A 22809-nucleotide genomic window follows, 5' to 3' on the forward strand; every position below is an offset into this window, starting at 1 on the left:
TATGTTGATGGCATCTGATATACTGTGTGTTTCCCCCAGACATTGACGAGTGTGCGGAGGGCCTGATCCAGTGCCACAATCACTCCTGCTGTGTCAACCTGCCGGGCTGGTACCACTGTGAGTGCAGGAACGGTTTCCATGACAATGGCTCCTACCTGATCGACGGGAGCTCCTGCATCGGTTAGTATGCAGTCATTGTATTCCACCTCTGTTGGTCGTCTCCATCTCTACTGCTCCTGTCCATCTTGGTCTTCTGTAGCTCAGTTGGTAAGGCTGTAAGTCGCTTTGGATAAAAGCTAAATGTCACATATTACAGGGGAGGGGAAGGGGGCTGTTAACATGGCTTTGCAGCTTTTTTTTCTGCTGCATGTTGCAGCCTTTTGTTGTGTAGTCTGAATGAATGAATGAATTAATTAATTAATGGAATTAGATTTGCACATCATGAGGACAGCAATCATAAACAAATATATAAATAGTAGACACGGAGTAACAATCAATGACAGTACAACATACAACATTCATGTATATAGAAATCAATATCAAATACTGTTTAGTGCATAACAGCAGCTGACGTAGTGAATCACATGTAATCCCAATCTCAGTTACTGTGAGAAGAGCACGATTTCTCCCTATACCTCAGGATGTAGCGATGCATCGATCATGCAGAGATACAATGGTCAGGAATACACAGGAGAATGTCACTATCTATAGCTTAATTTCTCTATCTCTGAAATGTATTAGTGCAGAATATCTCTTTAGATTATATTAGAATAACTTTATTTTTCCTGAGGGGGGAACTTAGTTTCTTACTGTTTGAGATAAACAGTATGCATCACCCATATAGATACAGTAGGGAGTAGGGTAAACTCTATCATAGGCACAGGAAATATCCCAATGTCCATTCTCTATTTCTGAAATGAATAGCAGAGGACAGTGACTGTTGAGTCATATTATACACTCTGAGAATGTACTGTACCCATTGCCCATGTAGAGGTACCATGCTCAAACATCCCATTCTACTTGCATTGTTGCAACAGACTCTTCTCTATTCGTGACTTATTCCTCGTGTTACTTTATATATATATATATATACAGTGAGGGAAAAAAGTATTTGATCCCCTGCTGATTTTGTACGTTTGCCCACTGACAAAGAAATGATCAGTCTATAATTTTTATGGTAGGTTTATTTGAACAGTGAGAGACATAATAACAACAAAAAAATCCAGAAAAGTGCATGTCAAAAATGTTATAAATTGATTTGCATTTTAATGAGGGAAATAAGTATTTGACCCCCTCTCAATCAGAAAGATTTCTGGCTCCCAGGTGTCTTTTATACAGGTAACGAGCTGAGATTAGGAGCACACTCTCTTAAAGGGAGTGCTCCTAATCTCAGTTTGTTCCCTGTATAAAAGACACCTGTCCACAAAAGCAATCAATCAATCAGATTCCAAACTCTCCACCATGGCCAAGACCAAAGAGGTCTCCAAGGATGTCACGGACAAGATTGTAGACCTACAATAGGCTGGAATGGGCTACAAGACCATTTCCAAGCAGCTTGGTGAGAAGGTGACAACAGTTGGTGCGATTATTCGCAAATGGAAGAAACACAAAATAACTGTCAGTCTCCCTCGGCCTGAGGCTCCATGCAAGATCTCACCTTGTGGAGTTACAATGATCATGAGAACGGTGAGGAATCAGCCCAGAACTACACGGGAGGATATTGTCAATGATCTCAAGGCAGCTGGGATCATAGTCACCAAGAAAACAATTGGTAACACACTACGCCGTGAAGGACTGAAATCCTGCAGTGCCCGCAAGGTCCTCATGTTCAAGAAAGCACATATACAGGCCCGTCTGAAGTTTGCCAATGAACATCTGAATGATTCAGAGGAGAACTGGGTGAAAGTGTTGTGGTCAGATGAGACCAAAATCGAGCTCCTTGGCATCAACTCAACTCGGCGTGTTTGGAGGAGGAGGAATGCTGCCTATGACCCCAAGAACACCATCCCCACCGTCAAACATGGAGGTGGAAACATTATGCTTTGGGGGTGTTTTTCTGCTAAGGGGACAGGACAACTTCACCACATCAAAGGGACGATTGACGGGGCCATGTATTGTCAAATCTTGGGTGAGAACCTCCTTCCCTCAGCCAGGGCATTGAAAATGGGTCGTGGATGGGTATTCCAGCATGACAATGACCCAAAACACACGGCCAAGGCAACAAAGGAGTGGCTCAAGAAGAAGCACATTAAGGTCCTGGAGTGGCCTATCCAGTCTCCAGACCTTAATCCCATAGAAAATCTGTGGAGGGAGCTGAAGGTTCGAGTTGCCAAACGTCAGCCTCGAAACCTTAATGACTTGGAGAAGATCTGCAAAGAGGAGTAGGACAAAATCCCTCCTGAGATGTGTGCAAACCTGGTGGCCAACTACAAGAAACGTCTGACCTCTGTGATTGCCAACAAGGGTTTTGCCACCAAGTACTAAGTCATGTTTTGCAGAGGGGTCAAAAACGTATTTCCCTCATTAAAATGCAAATCAATTTATAACATTTTTGACATGCGTTTTTCTGGATTTATTTGTTGTTATTCTGTCTCTCACAGTTTTTTAAATTATATGAGAAAAAAATATTCAATTTTATTTGGAACGGCAAGCCAGACAAAATTTAAAGGGCATATTTATATAATGACTATGAATTCGGAGGACAGAAATTATTAAATATTAAAGCATTAGACCTATCACTAAAAGCTTCAGTCATACAAAAGTTATACTTAAATCCGAACTGGTTCTCAAGCAAATTTTTAAGATTGTCTCACCCAATGTTCAAGAAAGGCCTTTTTCCCTTTATTCAGATTACAACAACTCATTTGCAGTTATTTGAAAAGGAAATAATCTCCCAAATATCACTATTTCTAAAACAAGCCATAGAAAGTTGGTTGCAATTTCAATTTAATCCTCCAGAAACGATAGAACAAATAATGCAACAAATATTGTGGTTAAATTCAAATATACTAATTGACAAAAAAACTGTATTTTTTGACAGAATGTTTAAAAAAGGTATAATCTTCGTAAATGATATCATTGGTAGGACTGGTGGAGTTATGTCGCACATGCAGCTAACAAAAACATATGGAAATGTCTGCTGTACCCAAAATTACAACCAAATAATTGCAGCCTTACCGCATAAGTGGAAGAGGAAAGTGGAAGGGGAGAAAGTAAGGAACTTGTCTGTCGGCCTTGCATTAAAGAACATAATTGGTTAAGGAAAACTGTGATAAATAAAAAAGTATATCAGTTTCACTTAAGGACCAAAGGATTGACAGCCGTCCCATATAGATTGCAAAATAGTTGGGAAGAGATCTTTGACCTACCGATCCCATGGCATAGTGTTTATGAACTGACACGCAAAATGACACCGGATTCAAAAATTAGAATCTTTCAATTTAAATTATTATATAAAATTATTGCTACCAATAGAATGTTATTTATATGGGGGATACAATCTTCCCAGCTCTGCATATTTTGCTGTGAAGAGACAGAATCATTAGATCATTTGTTTGGGTTCTGTCTATTTGTAGCTTGTTTTTGGACACAGGTTCAGGAATGGCTAAAGGATTGCAATATTTACCTGGAGCTAACCTTGCAGATAACATTACTGGGTGATCTGAAAAGTCATAGTCAATCGATCAATAATATAATAATACTTTTAGCAAAAATGTTTATTTTTAATTCACAATCTGTAGAAGCAATGAGAATAGAAAGGTTCAGAACTTTTGTAAAACATCACAGTACGGTTGAAATATATATGGCAAATAGAAATCCTATATGGATGGTGTTAAGAGATAGATGAGAGGTATTGAATAGAGTTGAAGGATGGGGCTAAAAACAAATAACAACAAATAATAACAAAGATAGCTAATAATGTAAGCATACTGTGTCCATAATAAGTATATAGGTTGTATGTTGGGAGCTTTTGGGAAAGAGCACAGTTAGAAATATATGGCATATAGAAGCAAACCGGATGGACATCATGAAAATGAACGGAGAGGTTGAGAGTAGAAGAAGTTCACGAGCAAAAAATATATATATATATATATATATACAGTGGGGGAAAAAAGTATTTAGTCAGCCACCAATTGTGCAAGTTCTCCCACTTAAAAAGATGAGAGAGGCCTGTAATTTTAATCATAGGTACACATCAACTATGACAGACAAATTTAGAAAAAATATCCAGAAAAACACGTTGTAGGATTTTTTATGAATTTATTTGCAAATTATGGTGGAAAATAAGTATTTGGTCACCTACAAACAAGCAAGATTTCTGGCTCTCACAGACCTGTAACTTCTTCTTTAAGAGGCTCCTCTGTCCTCCACTCGTTACCTGTATTAATGGCACCTGTTTGAACTTGTTATCAGTATAAAAGACACCTGTCCACAACCTCAAACAGTCACACTCCAAACTCCACTATGGACAAGACCAAAGAGCTGTCAAAGGACACCAGAAACAAAATTGTAGCTTGGTTTGAAGAAATCAACTGTGGGAGCAATTATTAGGAAATGGAAGACATACAAGACCACTGATAATCTCCCTCGATCTGGGGCTCCACGCAAGATCTCACCCCGTGGGGTCAAAATGATCACAAGAACGGTGAGCAAAAATCCCAGAACCACATGGGGGGACCTAGTGAATGACCTGCAGAGAGCTGGGACCAAAGTAACAAAGCCTACCATCAGTAACACACTACGCCGCCAGGGACTCAAATCCTGCAGTGCCAGACGTGTCCCCCTGCTTAAGCCAGTACATGTCCAGGCCCGTCTGAAGTTTGCTAGAGTGCATTTGGATGATCAAGAAGAGGATTGGGAGAATGTCATATGGTCAGATGAAACCAAAATAGAACTTCTTGGTAAAAACTCAACTCGTCGTGTGTGGAGGACAAAGAATGCTGAGTTGCATCCAAAGAACACCATACCTACTGTGAAGCATGGGGGTGGAAACATCATGCTTTGGGGCTGTTTTTCTGCAAAGGGACCAGGACGACTGATCCGTGTAAAGGAAAGAAAGAATGGGGCCATGTATCGTGAGATTTTGAGTGAAAACCTCCTTCCATCAGCAAGGGCATTGAAGATGAAATGTGGCTGGATCTTTCAGCATGACAATGATCCTAAACACACTGCCCGGGCAACGAAGGAGTGGCTTCGTAAGAAGCATTTCAAGGTCCTGGAGTGATCTAGCCAGTCTCCAGATCTCAACCCCATAGAAAATCTTTGGAGGGAGTTGAAAGTCCGTGTTGCCCAGCGACAGCCCCAAAACATCACTGCTCTAGAGGAGATCTGCATGGAGGAATGGGCCAAAATACCAGCAACAGTGTGTGAAAACCTTGTGAAGACTTACAGAAAACGTTTGACCTGTGTCATTGCCAACAAAGGGTATATAACAAAGTATTGAGAAACTTTTGTTATTGACCAAATACTTATTTTCCACCATAATTTGCAAATAAATTCATAAAAAATCCTACAATGTGATTTTCTGGAAAAATAATTCTCATTTTGTCAGTCATAGTTGACGTGTACCTATGATGAAAATTACAGGCCTCTCTCATCTTTTTCAGTGGGATAACTTGCACAATTGGTGGCTGACTAAATACTTTTTTCCCCCACTGTATATATAGAAAATATGGGGGATTGGAAGTGATGCACACAATTACATTGATAGAAGATACAATCTCTCTGCAATATTAAGCTGATCCACCCCCAAAAAAAACATAAATAAAAAATAAAAAAAAGATGCTTTTTTTTTTACAAAAAAGTACTAAGTCATGTTTTGCAGAGGGGTCAAATACATATTTCCCTTATTAAAAATGCAAATCAATTTATAACATTTTTGACATGCGTTTTTCTGGATTTTTTTGTTGTTATTCTGTCTCTCACTGTTCAAATAAACCTACCATTAAAATTATAGACTGATCATGTCTTTGTCAGTGGGCAAACGTACAAAATCAGCAGGGGATCAAATACCTTTTTCCCTCACTGTATGTAGAATAGCCCCTTAGCTTCTAACGACTCTTGTGTAGCTTGTGCGCGTTATAGAGCAAAACATGTTACACGTGTGTGTGTTCATGAGAGTCTTAGCTTTTCATAGATTTGCCAAAATGTCTAAAAACCTGTTTTCGCTTTGTCATTATGGGGTATTGTGTGTAGGTTGATGATTACATTTTTTTATTTAATAAATTTTAGAATAAGGCTGTAACGTAACAAAATGTTGAAAAAGTCAAGGGGTCTGAATACTGTGTGAGACAAGTTGAGCAAACACATTTAAAATTAACTGATTTTTTCCTAAGTTCTCAAGTTGGAGCTAAATAATAATTTCTAGTTGAATTAACATATGAGATAAGTTGAGCAAACACGTCATTTTAAATTGGAGCTAAGTTTGGGCCAACTAAAACATTTCAATTCAGGTAACACTTTGACAGAAAAATGTAGTAAACAAAAAAAGGCTGTGGAACCAGTTACTTAATAATAATTAGTTGAAACACAATTACATTTTTTTACAGTATATGTCTCTCCCTGACGGCAATTTCGTTTAATTTATGTAAATAATGTGTCACACTTACCATAAATTCCAGTCAGAACTTTTTTCACCAATTAGTGTGTGTATTCAGCGCTGTTACTTGAGGTGGAACTCTCTAAGTGTATCCTGATCTGTGGCGTGGCTACCGAGTCTCCTCACCATACTCTGGGTGTATCTCTGGGTGCATGCTACCCAATCCCCAATATAGTGCACTACCTTTGAGGCTCAGATCAAAAGTTGTGCACTATATAGGGAATAGGGTGCCATTTGAAACGTACCATTTTTCTCTCTCTCTGCCTCCCAGATAACACTGATGTCACTGGGTAAAATGCAATTAAAAGTTAAGGTGGTAAAAAAACTATTTTCTATTTTATTTTTATTTTTTCAAGATTTCAGGGGCATTCCGTACATTGTTATATTGTTGCAGGGTTTTATTCATGTTGATATGCTCTGTCTCTGGGCACACTCCTGTTGCATTTGCAACAGCCAATGAGGATCCTAATAAACTAAACTAAACACTGGAAGAACAGGTAAGAGATAAAGTAGAGAGGTGAAAATGGTGTAGTGAAGAAAGTCACACATTCTTGTTTTTGATTGGTAAAACAGCTATTCTCTGTTTCAGACGTTGACGAGTGCGCCACGCAGACACACACATGCTGGAACGACAGTGTGTGTGTGAACCTTCCAGGTGGCTTTGACTGTATGTGCACATCTGGACCGGCCTGCAGTGGAGACTGTCTTCATGAGGAGGGCCTCAAACACAACGGACAGGAGTGGAACCTCAGCCTGGACCGCTGCACCCTCTGCTCCTGCAAGGTAGAGCTAACACACACACACACACACACAAACACACACACACACACACACACACACGCACACACACACACACACACACACACACAAACACATTCTGCTCCTGCAAGCTATAGGGCTAACACACACCACACACACACACACACACACACACACACACACACTGCTCCCTCTGCTCCTGCAGTGTAAGACTAACACACACACACACCTACATGTGAGCCAACGTTCATCCAAGAATGCACTCACATCAACACATCACTGTGTTCACACACAGACAAACACATGCATGCATGTACACGCACACACACAAGATATAGCTTTTCTGACAAACACACATCCCCACCTCACACCTACTTTGTTAGTGGCTACTACCTAGTAAACAGGAACAAAGCGAGAAAATACAGAAAGACACATCCACAGTCACATAGATGAAACAACCATCTGCACAAACACTCACATCTGGGTTCCCGCTGTAACAGCACACACACCTACCTCAAAATTAAGACAGAGAAAGAACAGAGAACGACAGACACTTCTACTCTGTCACACACATACAGTGCCTTGCAAAAGTATTCATCCCATTTTTCTTATTTTGTTGCATTACAACCTGTAATTTACATTTATTTTTATTTGGATTTCATGTAATGGACATACACAAAATAGTCGAAATTAGTGAAGTTAAATGAAAAAAAAAAGTTGTAAATTTTTTTTATTTAAATAAAATCACAGAAAAGTGGTGCGTGCATATGTATTCACCCCCTTTGCTATGAAGCCCCAAAATAAGATCTGGTGCAACCAATTACCTTCAGAAGTTACATAATTAGTTAAATAAAGTCCACCTGTGTGCAATCTAAGTGTCACATGATCTCTCACATGATCTCAGTATATATACACCTGTTCTGAAAGGCCCCAGAGTCTACAACACCACTAAGCAAGGGGCACCACCAAGCAAGCGGCACCATGAAGACCAAGGAGCTCTCCAAACAGGTCAGGGACAAAGTTGTGGAGAAGTACAGATCAGGGTAGGGTTATAAAAAAATATCAGAAACATTGAACATCCCACGGAGCACCATTAAATCCATTATAAAAAAATGGAAAGGATATGGCACCACAACAAACCTGCCAAGAGAGGGCCGCCCACCAAAATTCACGGACCTGGCAAGGAGGGCATTAATCAGAGAGGCACCAAAGAGACCAAAGATAACCCTGAAGGAGCGGCAAAGCTCCACAGCGGAGATTGGAGTATCTGTCCATAGAACCACTTTAAGCCGTACACTCCACAGAGCTGGACTTTACGGAAGAGTGGCCAGAAAAAAGCCATTGCTTAAAGAAAAAAATAAGCAAACACGTTTGGTGTTCGCCAAAAGCCATGTGGGAGACTCCCCAAACATATGGAAGAAGGTACACTGGTCAGATGAGACTAAAATTGAGCTTTTTGGCCATCAAGAAAAACGCTATGTCTGGCGCAAACCCAACACATCTCATCACCCCGAGAACACCATCCCCACAGTGAAGCATAGTGGTGGCAGCATCATGCTGTGGGGATGTTTTTCATTGGCAGGGACAGGGAAACTGATCAGAATTGAATGAACGATGGATGGTGCTAAATACAGGGAAATTCTTGAGGGAAACCTGTTTCAGTCTTCCAGAGATTTGGGACGGAGGTTCACCTTCCAGCAGGACAATGACCCTAAGCATACTGCTAAAGCAACACTCAAGTTGTTTAAGGGGAAACATTTACATTTCTTGGAATGGCCTAGTCAAAGCCCAGACCTCAATCCAATGAAGGAGCTGGAGCAGTTTTGCCTTGAAGAATGGGCAAAAATCCCAGTGGCAAGATATGCCAATCTTACAGAGACATACCCCAAGAGACTTGCAGCTGTAATTGCTGCAAAAGGAGGCTCTACAAAGTATTGACTTTGGGTGGGTGAATAGTTATGCACGCTCAAGTTCATTTTTTGGGTGTTATTTCTGGTTTGTTTCACAATAAAACATATTTTGCATCTTCAAAGTGGTAGGCATGTTGTGTCAATCAAATGATACAAACCCCCAAAAAATCCATTTTAATTCCAGGTTGTAAGGCAACAAAATAGGAAAAATGCCAAGGGGGTTGAATACTTTCAAACTCCCGGCTGGTTCCTGGTCTTGCTGCTCAATTTAATTGTCTCATTGTATGACTGTTTAGGGGTGTCAAACATACGGGCTGTTGTTTATTTTTTATTTTCTTGGGGGGGGACAATCTTAATCGACATTAAAATGACTCAAACCAAATCGGAACTGAAGATAGACCTACATTTATAGTGTCTTTACTCTGTCCAGCTTGCTAACAGTCAGTGAAAAAAAGCTATACAGTCAAGAAGCATAAACAATTCCAAAAGCGATGGATATAGGCCTATTGTTTGCTAAATGAGTTTGACACCCCTGGTTTAGCAGGTCCCAGTACAGTAGGGAGGCGTGTACTGTAGAGGTTTTCACGAGCAGGTCCGGATCTAGAATTCTAAATAATGTCACAAGTCTGGGTTGGATCTGAATGTCATGAGTCTCGGGTATGCGTAATTGTAACTGACCCATACAGATCTGAATGGGACTGCTGCAGTAGAAAGAGAGAGACATTTTATAATTCATGCTGCTGCTTTTGCTTTTCACGAGAGTGGTTGGCCAATCATCAATCAGGCAATAGGCTATAGTCGCAGAGCCTCTATGTGTGGCAAAAGTTAGGAGATATCTAATCAATTGAAGATGAAATTAAAATGACGGTATGAAAAGTTAAAGGAGAAGGATAGGCTACAACGACCAAGACCCAACAGTTGTTGTTATTTGTAACTGTAGGATTAGAAAGCACATGCGCCTCAATTACAGTGTTAATTTCGTCCCAAAAAATTGTGACTAAAATATTAGTCAAACACCTATTTTTCAGTGGCAATTGATGAGACTATAACTACTAAATAGACCCAGAAAAAAATACTATAACTGAACAACAACAAATAATACATTCATTTCAGTTTACTAAAACGAGACAAAATTAACTCTGCGACTAAAATCTGACTACTAAAAGGACTGGACAAGATTTTTCGGAGAGATTGAGAGCTTTTCAGTGATAAGCACAATTAATATTAGCAGCACAGATGCACAGCGCAGTTCTGTTGAACAGTGGGAAGGACACCTCACACCCGGCAAACACAGCCTACATCAACCAGGAGCAAACAATGAGTGTGGGCAGACTGGCTCCGCTCCGGCTCCACCTCCGATTATACACATCGCTCAGGCGACTCTTTATTCACCTTAGCTAACCAGTCACCACCAGCCTTCTAGTTAGCTACCCTTTGCCTGGTTAAGAAATACAAGCTGCTTTATGAAATTAAAAACAGAATTTAGTTTAGTTTAATAGTAAAACAACAGTCTAGCTATGTTTTTCTCTCCTTTGAGTAGGCTATAGGAAAGTAGTCTGCCTTTGAATTTGTAGTCTCGCTCAACCCTCCCACTTTTCACACTGCATTTCATATACAGGTTATGTAGCCAACGTAGCCAAGTCTCCCTCTTCTTTCGTCAGAGAAAATGGCTTGATTCTATCCCTTTGGCTACAGTTAAAAAGATATGACCTGTAATACCGGTGCTACGTTTTTTTTTTTTTATACTTTGGCAGGCCGCATTTTACATTCATAAAACATATTGCGGGCCATTCTAAAACTAGGCTACTTGCAGACCGGACCATTAACCATTTGTTTAGGCTGCACTTTGTTCAGTCATGTTACCTCATTAGCTAGTTATAGCTAACAACCTGGATGCGTTCAGCAGGAGGCAACATCTTGGAACGTTCAGATATAAATATGCTATGTAGAACAAACATGAGTGCCAAAATTAAGACTGGTCAATTAGCCTAGCTAGCAAACGTTAGCTAGCTAAGGCCTTCCTAATTGACCTGGCCCAGGTATCCTGGATGGATATAGATCTCATTCCGTCAGTAGAGGATGCCTGGTTGTTCTTTAAAAGTAATTTCCTCTCAATCTTAAATAGACATGCCCCATTCAAAAAATACAGAACTAAGAACAGATATAGCCCCTGGTTCTCCTCAGACTTGACTGCCCTTGACCAGCACAAAAATATCCTGTGGCGTACTGCATTAGCATCAAATAGCCCCCGTGATATGCAACTTTTCAGGGAAGTTAGGAACCAATATACACAAGCAGTTAGGAAAGCAAAGGCTAACTTTTTCAAACAGAAATTTGCATCCTGTAGCACTAACTCCAAAAAGTTTTGGGACACTGTAAAGTCCATGGAAAATAAGAGCACTTCCTCCCAGCTGCCCACTGCACTGAGGCTAGGAAACACTATCACCACCGATAAATCTACAATAATCGAGAATTTCAACAAGCATTTTGCTACGGCTGGCCATGCTTTCCACCTGGCTACCACTACCCCGGCCACCAGCTCTGCACCCTCCGCTGCAACTTGCCCATGCCCCCCCGCTTCTCCTTCACACAAATCCAGACAGCTGATGTTCTAAAAGAGCTGCAAAATCTGGACCCCTACAAATCATCTGGACTAGACAATCTGGACCCTTTCTTTCTAAAACTAGCCGCCGAAATTGTCGCAACCCCTATTACTAGCCTGTTCAACCTCTCTTTCGTAACGTCTGAGATCCCCAGAGATTGGAAAGCTGCCGCGGTCATCCCCCTCTTCAAAGGGGGTGACACTCTAGATCCAAACTGTTACAGACCCATATCCATCCTGCCCTGCCTTTCAAAAGTTTTTGAAAGCCAAGTCAACAAACAGATCACCAACCATTTCGAATCCCACCGTACCTTCTCTGCTATGCAATCCGGTTTCCGAGCTGGTCATGGGTGCACTTCAGCCACGCTCAAGGTCCTAAATGATATTATAACCGCGATCGATAATAGACAGTACTGTGCAGCCGTTTTCATTGACCTGGCCAAGGCTTTCGACTCTGTCAACCACCGCATTCTTATTGGCAGACTAAATAGCCTTGGTTTCTCTAATGACTGCCTCGCCTGGTTCACCAACTACTTCTCAGATAGAGTTCAATGTGTCAAATCGGAGGGCCTGTTGTCTGGACCTATGGCAGTCTCTATGGGGGTGCCACAGGGTTCAATTCTTGGGCCAACTCTTTTCTCTGTGTATATCAATGACGTCGCTCTTGCTGCTGGTGACTCTCAGATCCACCTCTACGCAGACGACACCATTTTGTATACATCTGGCCCTTCATTGGACACTGTGTTAACAAACCTCCAAACGAGCTTCAATTCCATACAACACTCCTTCAGTAGCCTCCAACTGCTCTTAAACACTAGTAAAACAAAATGCATGCTCTTCAACCGAACGCTGCTTGCACCCGCCCACCCGACTAGAATCACTACTCTAGACGGGTCTGACCTAGAGTACGTGGACAACTACAAATATCTAGGTGTCTGGTTAGACTGTAAACTCTCCTTCCAGACTCACATTAAGAATCTCCAATCCAAAGTTAAATCTAGAATCGGTTTCCTATTTCGCAACAAAGCCTCCTTCACTCATGCTGCCAAACATGCCCTTGTAAAACTGACTATCCTACCGATCCTTGACTTCGGCGATGTCATTTACAAAATAGCCTCCAACACTCTACTCAGCAAATTGGATGTTGTCTATCACAGTGCCATCCGTTTTGTCTCCAAAGCCCCATATAATACCCACCACTGTGACCTGTACGCTCTTGTTGGCTGGTCCTCACTACATATTCGTCGCCAAACCCACTGGCTCCAGGCCATCTATAAATCACTGCTAGGCAAATCCCCGCCTTATCTTAGCTCATTGGTCACCATAGCAACACCCACCCGTAGTCTGCGCTCCAGCGGGTATATCTCACTGGTCATCCCCAAAGCCAACACCTCCTTTGGCCGCAATTCCTTCCAGTTCTCTGCTGCCAATGACTGGAACAAACTGCAAAAATCTCTGAAGCTGGAGACGCTTATCTCCCTCACTAACTTTAGGCATCAGTTGTCAGAGCACCTTACCGATCACTGCACCTGTACACAGCCCATCTGAAATTAGCCCGCCCAACTACCTCATCCCTATATTGTTATTTATTTTGCTCATCTGTACCCCCAGTATCTCTATTTGCACATCATCTCTTGCACATCATTCCAGTGTTAATACTAAATTGTAATTATTTTGCACTATAGCCTATTTTATTGCCTTACCTCCATAACTTGCTAAATTTGCACACTGTATATTAATTGTATTTCTGTTGTATTTTTTTGATTTTTGTTTTGTTTTACCCCATATGTAACTCTGTGTTGTTGTTTTTATCGCACTGCTATGCTTTATCTTGGCCAGGTCGCAGTTGTAAATGAGAACTTGTTCTCAACTGGTTTACCTGGTTAAATAAAGGTGAAATAAAAAAAAATAAAATAAAAAATGTCTGTGCAGAAATCTAATTAGCATTAAAAAAAAATCTCCATATAAATCCGTCAGTATAAGCTAGAGATATGTTTTGCATTGGATGCGTCTCAATCCACCGCATCCGCCTATGTCGCAATTCCACATTTGCGGTGAAAGGTGACAGAGCTAGAGCGGTGTTTGTCAGACCCTGAGACATCCCGAAAATCGGTCTTCTCACAAAATCGTCTGTAGCGTCCGAACGGTTTGGCCTACAAACTATTATGGTGTTCTCCATTTTGCTCTACAACCAGAATTGTCAGGAGACTCGGCTGAAGTCGGTACAGCTGATCTGCCAACTTCTGTCTGTAGCGTCCAAACCGTTTGGGCTACACACTAATATTACCCCTCTGTGCAAAGGTGACTCTCACGAACATGTACATGTCAGTTCAATAATAATAATAATAATAATAATAATAATAATAATAATAATGTTTCCTTATCTTTCTTATATCTCTCAGATATAGGAGAGACACTTCAGAACAAACTTCCTTTTGTTATTCAATGCGTTTGTGTGGGCTAATAGCAGTAAGGCCAAAAATATTTTTTCTGCAAATATTTTTGGGGGATATTTTTTCTGATACTTCAAGGGGTGTTAAAATTCAAAATCAAATAGCTAAATGATCCTTGGTATCACCTTCTTAAAACAATTCCATATAGCTTAGTAGAACCCCCCTCCCCCCTCCCCCGGCCCCGGCTTAGACAGGGTTTAGACTCTGATGGGTTAACTAGCTTCTCACGGTTTGATGCAGTGAAGATGGGTATTACGTAATAAGATTGGATGATAAATAACCTATCTATGGCAGCTATTAGTCTACTATAGCGCGAGTTGGCTTGTTGGTTAGTTGCTGTCGTCTCTCCATGCTTCCTCCCTCGCCTGCTAGAGAGGCACCGCTCGCTCCCTCCTCTCACGGTTTATCAGCTCTGTTTAATAGTGGCTTAAATAGTGGCTACTTTTCTGCTGTTTCCCTCACTCGGATCGGATTCGACCGGGTCTATACAGAACGGGTCTAGTTGTCTATATTAATTTTTTTTATTTATGCATATCGGGTCCGGGTGGGAAGCCCCAGGTCCATTTCGGAACGGGTCCAAAAAGTGAAGACCTCTAGTGTGCTGCTCTCTCCTTGACTGTTCACCCTTTGTTTCAGACAGAATACTACTTTGATCAACAAAACTACTCGGAGTAAGTAGTTTTCAATAGAAGTAGACCTACCCAAAGCCAAATGATTGGCATAAAAGTTCAACTTTGAGTAACCGATGTGGGATCGCTAGCTAGGTAGTTGTGCGTGCGCTAGTGGTAGCCATCATGCAAGTGATATCACCTGCCCTGAGACAGGCCGGGATTCATTCCTAGGTGCTGCTGCACACTGGACAGCTGACAATACACCTTATAAAGGCAATTTCCAGATTTTGCAGAGATCGCAAGGTAAACGCTGCGCCTGTCGGCTTAGGTGTAAATTCCCTTATAAAAGTCACATTGTCAGCTGTCCAGTGCGCAGTTCCATAACAAGCCTTGGATTGAATCCCGGACTTAGATGTACTATCTGATTGTGGATGAGGATGTCACAGCTCAGATCAAAAACACATGCAGTACTGCTACTGCTACGGAGAGAGCAAGGAGTACGAGTGACAGTGAGATAGAGATACAACTGAGCACGAGATAGAGGGAGGGGGGAGAAGTTGTCTGACACCGAGAAATACAGAGAGAGAAAGAGAGAGGGGGAGAAGAAGACAGTGTTACAATGAAAAAAATTATATAGTATGTATAAGCATGAAGTAGAGGCCTAAGCATTGTTGTTCACTAGTTTACTCCAATTAGGGAAGGGATGGTGTGGTTGAAAAGTAATAAAGAGAAGTATATATATTTTTAAAGGATATGTATGTATATGCGTATATGTATGTATGTATGTGTATGTATATATATATATATACAGTGAGGGAATAAAGTATTTGATCCCCTGCTGATTTTGTATGTTTGCCCACTGACAAAGACATGATCAGTCTATAATTTTAATGATAGGTTTATTTGAACAGTGAGAGACAGAATAACAACAAATAAATCCAGAAAAACGCATGTCAAAAATGTTATAAATTGATTTGCATTTTAATGAGGGAAATAAGTATTTGACCCCTCTGCAAAACATGACTTAGTACTTGGTGGCAAAACCCTTGTTGGCTATCACAGATGTCAGACGTTTCTTGTAGTTGGCCACCAGGTTTGCACACATCTCAGGAGGGATTTTGTCCCATTCCTCTTTGCAGATCTTCTCCAAGTCATTAAGGTTTCGAGGCTGAAGTTTGGCAACTCGAACCTTCAGCTCCCTCCACAGATTTTCTATGGGATTAAGGTCTGGAGACTGGCTAGGCCACTCCAGGACCTTAATGTGCTTCTTCTTGAGCCACTCCTTTGTTGCCTTGGCCGTGTGTTTTGGGTCATTGTCATGCTGGAATACCCATCCACGACCCATTTTCAATGCCCTGGCTGAGGGAAGGAGGTTCTCACCCAAGATTTGACGGTACATGGCCCCATCCATCGTCCCTTTGATGCGGGGAAGTTGTCCTGTCCCTTAGCAGAAAAACACCCCCAAAGCATAATGTTTCCACCTCCATGTTTGACGGTGGGGATGGTGTTCTCGAGGTCATAGGCAGCATTCCTCCTCCTCAAAACACGGCGAGTTGAGTTGATGCCAAAGAGCTCGATTTTGGTCTCATCGCACCACAACACTTCCATCCAGTTCTCCTATGAATCATTCAGATGTTCATTGGCAAACTTCAGACGGCCCTGTATAAGTGCTTTCTTGAGCAGGGGGACCTTGCGGGCGCTGCAGGATTTCAGTACTTCACGGCGTAGTGTGTTACCAATTGTTTTCTTGTTGACTTATGGTCCCAGCTGCCTTGAGATCATTGACAAGATCCTCCCGTGTAGTTCTGGGCTGATTCCTCACCGTTCTCATGATCATTGCAACTCCACGACGTGAGATCTTGCATGAAGCACCAGGCCGAGGGAGATTGACAGTTATTTTGTGTTTCTTCTATTTGCGAACAATCGCACCAACTGTTGTCACCTTCTCACCAAGCTGCTTGGGGATGGTCTTGTAGCCCTTCCAGCCTTGTGTAGGTCTACAATCTTGTCTCTGAAATCCTTGGAGAGTTATTTGGTCTTGGCCATGGTGGAGAGTTTGGAATCTGATTGATTGATTGCTTCTGTGGACAGGTGTCTTTTATACAGGTAACAAGCTGAGATTAGGAACACTCCCTTTAAGAGTGTGCTCCTAATCTCAGCTCGTTACCTGTATAAAAGACACCTGGGAGCCAGAAATCTTTCTGATTGAGAGGGGGTCAAATACTTATTTCCCTCATTAAAACGCAAATCAATTTATAACATTTTTTACATGCGTTTTTCTGGATTTTTTTGTTGTTATTCTGTCTCTCACTGCAAGAAAAAAAAAACATTGGAAGTGATGCAGACAATTACATTGATGGAAGTTACAATCTATCTGCAATATTAAAGCTGATCTACCCCCTAAAAAAACAAAACAATGAAAGATGCCAAGAGAGAGACACAGGAGAAGGAAGAGAGAGGAGGAGTGCACAGATTGACATATACAGTTGAAGTCTGAGGTTTACATACACCTTAGCCAAATACGTTTAAACTCAGTTTTTCACAATTCCTGACATTTAATCCTAGAAAAATTCCCTGTTTTAGGTCAGTTAGGATCACCACTTTATTTTAAGAATGTGAAATGTCAGAACAATAGTAGAGAGAATGATTTATTTCAGCTTTTATTTATTTCATCACATTCCCAGTGGGTCAGAAGTTTACATACACTCAATCAGTATTTGGTAGCATTGCCTTCAAATTGTTTAACTTGCGTCAAACGTTTCGGGTAGCCTTCCACAAGCATCCCACAATAAGTTGGGTGAATTTTGGCCCATTCCTCCTGACTGAGCTGGTGTAACTGAGTCAGGTTTGTAGGCCTCCTTGCTCGCACACGTTTTTTCAGTTCTGCCCACACATTTTCTATAGGATTGAGGTCAGGGCTTTGTGATGGCCACTCAAATACCTTGACTTTGTTGTCCTTAAGCCATTTTGCCACAACTTTGGAAGTATGCTTGGGGTCATTGTCCATTTGGAAGACCCTTTTGCTTTAATTTCCTGACTGATGTCTTGAGATGTTGCTTCAATATATCCACATAATTTTCCTTCCTCATGATGCCATCTATTTTGTGAAGTGCACCAGTCCCTCCTGCAGCAAAGCACCCCCACAACATGATGCTGCCACCCCCGTGATTCACGGTTGGGATGGTGTTCTTCGGCTTGCAAGCGTTCCCCTTTTTCCTCCAAACATAACGATGGACAAACAGTTCTATTTTTGTTTAATCAGACCAGAGTACATTTCTCCAAAAAGTACGATCTTTGTCCCCATGTGCAGTTGCAAACCGAATTCTGGCTTTTTAATGGCGGTTTTGAAGCACTGGCTTCTTCCTTGCTGAGCGGCCTTTCAGGTTATGTCGGTATAGGACTCGTTTTACTGTGGATATAGATACTTTTGTACCTGTTTCCTCCAGTATCTTCACAAGGTCCTTTGCTGTTGTTCTGGGATTGATTTGCACTTTTCGCACCAAAGTACGTTCATCTCTAGGAGACAGAACGCGTCTCCTTCCTGATCGGTATGACGGCTGCGTTGTCCCATGGTGTTTATACTTGCGTACTATTGTTTGTACAGATGAATGTGGTACCTTCAGGCGTTTGGAAATTGCTCCCAAGGATGAACCAGACTTGTGGAGGTCTAAAAAAAAAATCTGAGGTCTTAGCTGATTTCTTTAGATTTTCCCATGATGTCAAGCAAAGAGGCACTGGTTTGAAGGTAGGCCTTGAAATAAATCCACAGGTACACCTCCAATTGACTCAAATGATGTCAATTAGCCTATCAGAAGCTTCTAAAGCCATGACATAATTTTCTGGAATTTTCCAAGCTGTTTAAAGGCACAGTCAACTTAGTGTATGTAAACTTCTGACCCACTGGAATTGTGATACAGTGAATTAAAAGTGAAATAATCTGTCTGTAAACAGTTGTTTGAAAAATGACGTGTGTCATGCACAAAGTAGATGTCCTAACCGACTTGCCAAAACTATAGTTTGTTAACAAGAAATTTGTGGAGTGGTTGAAAAACAAGTTTTAATGACTCCAAACTAAGTGTATGTAAACTTCCGACTTCAACTGTATGACTCGAGAAAAAGAGTACAGGCAACAAAGAGAGAGGAAAAGAGAGGGAGGAAGGGAGGATTGTGAGTGAGATCTATGTACCTTGGCTGCTGTCTCTATTTAGCCTCAGGTATCTGTGACTCAGTAAGTAAGTAGCCAAAGCCCAGCTCTCTGCACGACTTCAACACCTGATCTGTGTAGTGGGTCTCACAGCCTGTCTTTCTCTATAGGACTCCAGAACCTGATATGAAAATAGTCTCCAACACAAAGATCTAATTTCAGCCTGTGACATGCTAGTTACAGTGGGGAGAACAAGTATTTGATACACTGCCGATTTTGCAGGTTTTCCTACTTACAAAGCATGTAGAGGTCTGTAATTTTTATCATAGGTACACTTCAACTGTGAGAGACGGAATCTAAAACAAAAATCCAGAAAATCACATTGTATGATTTTTAAGTAATTAATTTGCTTTTTATTGCATGACATAAGTATTTGAAACATCAGAAAAGCAGAACTTAATATTTGGTACAGAAACCTTTGTTTGCAATTACAGAGATCATACGTTTCCTGTAGGTCTTGACCAGGTTTGCGCACACTGCAGCAGGGATTTTGGCCCACTCCTCCATACAGACCTTCTCCAGATCCTTCAGGTTTTGGGGCTGTCGCTGGGCAATACGGACTTTCAGCTCCCTCCAAAGATTTTCTATTGGGTTCAGGTCTGGAGACTGGCTAGGCCACACCAGGACCTTGAGATGCTTCTTACGGAGCCACTCCTTAGTTGCCCTGGCTGTGTGTTTCGGGTCGTTGTCATGCTGGAAGACCCAGCCACGACCCATCTTCAATGCTCTTACTGAGGGAAGGAGGTTGTTGGCCAAGATCTCGCGATACATGGCCCCATCCATCCTCCCCTCAATATGGTGCAGTCGTCCTGTCCCCTTTGCAAAAACCATCCCCAAAGAATGATGTTTCCACCTCCATGCTTCACGGTTGGGATGGTGTTCTTGGGGTTGTACTCATCCTTCTTCTTCCTCCAAACACGGCGAGTGGAGTTTAGACCAAAAAGCTCTATTTTTGTCTCATCAGACCACAGGGGGACCTTGCGTGCGCTGCAGGATTGTAATCCATGACGGCGTAGTGTGTTACTAATGGTTTACTTTGAGACTGTGGTCCCAGCTCTCTTCAGGTCATTGACCAGGTCCTGCCGTGTAGTTCTGGGCTGATCCCTCACCTTCCTCATGATCATTGATGCCCCACGAGGTGAGATCTTGCATGGAGCCTCAGACCGAGGGTGATTGACCGTCATCTTGAACTTCTTCCATTTTCTAATAATTGTGCCAACAGTTGTTGCCTTCTCACCAAGCTGCTTGCCTATTGTCCTGTAGCCCATCCCAGCCTTGTGCAGGTCTACAATTGTATCCCTGATGTCCTTACACAGCTCTCTGGTCTTGGCCATTGTGGAGAGGTTGGAGTCTGTTTGATTGAGTGTGTGGACAGGTGCCTTTTATACAGGTAACGAGTTCAAACAGGTGCAGTTAATACAGGTAATGAGTGGAGAACAGGAGGGCTTCTTAAAGAAAAACTAACAGGTCTGTGAGAGCCGGAATTCTTACTGGTTGGTAGGTGATCAAATACTTATGTCATGCAATAAAATGCAAATTAATTACTTAAAAATCATACAATGTGATTTTCTGGAAATTACAGACCTCTACATGCTTTGTAAGTAGGAAAACCTGCAAAATCGGCAGTGTATCAAATTCTTGTTCTCCCCACTGTATATGCTAGCTTACCCAGACCAAATCTGAACCAATCATAGGCATCTATGTTTGGTTTAGATTTGGTCCGCACCGGCTTTGATTTCAATGTCCACAAACTGATTGATTTGGCCCAAACATAGACGTCTATAATTGGTTCAGATCTAGTCCGGACCGGACCAAATCTGAACCAATCATAGACTTTTATGTTTCACAAGTTTGGGCAGTACAGTACAACACAGTACAGAGCAGTACATTATAGTTGAGCACAGCAGAGTACAGTACAACACAGTACAGTAGAGCATAGCAGAGTACAGTAAAGAAAAGTAGAGTAGATTACAGTATAATGTACTCTATTGTACTATACTCTAATGTACTTTACTGCACTGAACTGAACTATTCTGTACTGCACTGTACTGCACTCTGTACTCTACTGTGCTCTATGTACTCTACTGTGCTGTACTGGACTGTGCTGTCCAAACTTGTCAAACATAGACGTCTATGATTGGTTCAGACTTGGTCCGGACCGACCAAATGTGGGTCGTGTCCCCCTGCTCAGACGTTGCATTCATCAACCAATGGTTTCGTGCCATGTCATCGACTGTGCCATCAGGCACCAGATTGCTATACATATAGCTGATACATAATCTTGGTTAAACCAGAATTTAAGTCTTGTGTAATTGGTCAGAGGCTCAATTCTGGGTGAATTCTGACCAATTCTGGGTCAATTATACGTGTTAAGAGAAGAAAGAATGAGGATCGGTACCAGAAAGAAGCGCTCCACCAGCTCATTAGAATAATAACCAGTGTGCTTTGCAAGTGTTCATTTTTACATTTACATTTTGGGCTTTTAGCAGACGGTCTTATCCAGAGTGCCTTACAGTCAGTGCATTCAACTAAGGTAGATAAACAACCACATATCACACTCATAGCAAGAAAAATGCTTCTGTAACTGTTAGAGAAAGTGTTCTGTAATCTTTGTCTGTTGGTCCAAAACCTTTGAACATGATTACTGCCAGTTCTATAGCTTTGAAAAGCAAACATAAGTGCATGTGACAGATGGGAGCATTAATAAATATTGCATAATGCAATCTTCAGTTAGCCCTATTTTATTTTAATTGTGAATAAAGTTTGGGAGGAAAAGAAAAGTAAAAGAAAAATGTATTTTCAACTTACATTCAGAAATGAAAATTTACCTGATTTCAACATCTGAAAAATATGTATTTCCAACATAATTTTGCTCACTGGGTAACTAATCAAGTAAACATGAACTAGTGAGATTTTATCAGAATAGTGCAAGCTAATGCTAATTATGGACTTTTCAGGACACTTGCCAGGCTTTAGTATTAAATATAGGCCTACCACTGGCTAATCAAAGTATATATTTGTACCTCCCATTGTTTACAATCTTACATTGCTATCAATCTCATTGGGAAAAAGGTGAACATGTTTGCAGCTTAGTAGTCAATCGCTATAGGCATGAGCATGAAAACCTCGCATTGGAAACACGGCCGGTAAGAAGCTCAGATATTGATTGGAATTGTCTTCAGCATGACTTCTGCACGGCAACGAAAATAATGTCAAGCTGAGTAAAAGTATATTCAATTTAAAGATTATCCAATATAACATTAGGGCTACACACAGAGGTATTCCAGTCAACCTTAAACAGTTTCTCAGATAGAGATTGGGACTATCTCAGATTTTTAGGGTGGTTGCCCCAAAATGTATTATTATGTATTGAATTGGAGGTTGTTTGCATTATTGAAAGCTATGCATTTTTAACATTACAAACTTGCCATTTATTTGGTAAATAAAACAATGCTGTAAAATGCCTAATTTCAAGGCTATTCCAAAGCATTGTTACAATGGGAATGATATTGCATGGCATTAGTCTGCCACCCGAGTAAAATTTGCGGTGCTACTCATATCCACAGCAATAACATTAAAAGGCTAACGCCAATAAAGCTCTTGGATATTAGCACCATGAGAGTTACTGGCTACTGTAGGGAGACAATACGCACCAATAAAATATTGGCTACT

General features: G+C 41.3%; 1 protein-coding gene across 1 annotated transcript in view; it reads left to right on the forward strand.

Moving 5' to 3' along the window:
• LOC121582250 (protein kinase C-binding protein NELL1-like) overlaps positions 1 to 22809 on the forward strand; it is a 604927-nt gene that overhangs the window by 576200 nt on the left and 5918 nt on the right. The window contains exons 16-17 of the mRNA XM_041897923.1: positions 40 to 180; positions 7188 to 7381. Coding sequence (XP_041753857.1) covers positions 40 to 180; positions 7188 to 7381 — 335 coding nt within the window. The remainder of the gene's footprint in view (positions 1 to 39; positions 181 to 7187; positions 7382 to 22809) is intronic.

This window comes from Coregonus clupeaformis, chromosome 15 (genome assembly GCF_020615455.1).
Source record: "Coregonus clupeaformis isolate EN_2021a chromosome 15, ASM2061545v1, whole genome shotgun sequence".
Lineage (NCBI taxonomy): Eukaryota > Metazoa > Chordata > Actinopteri > Salmoniformes > Salmonidae > Coregonus > Coregonus clupeaformis.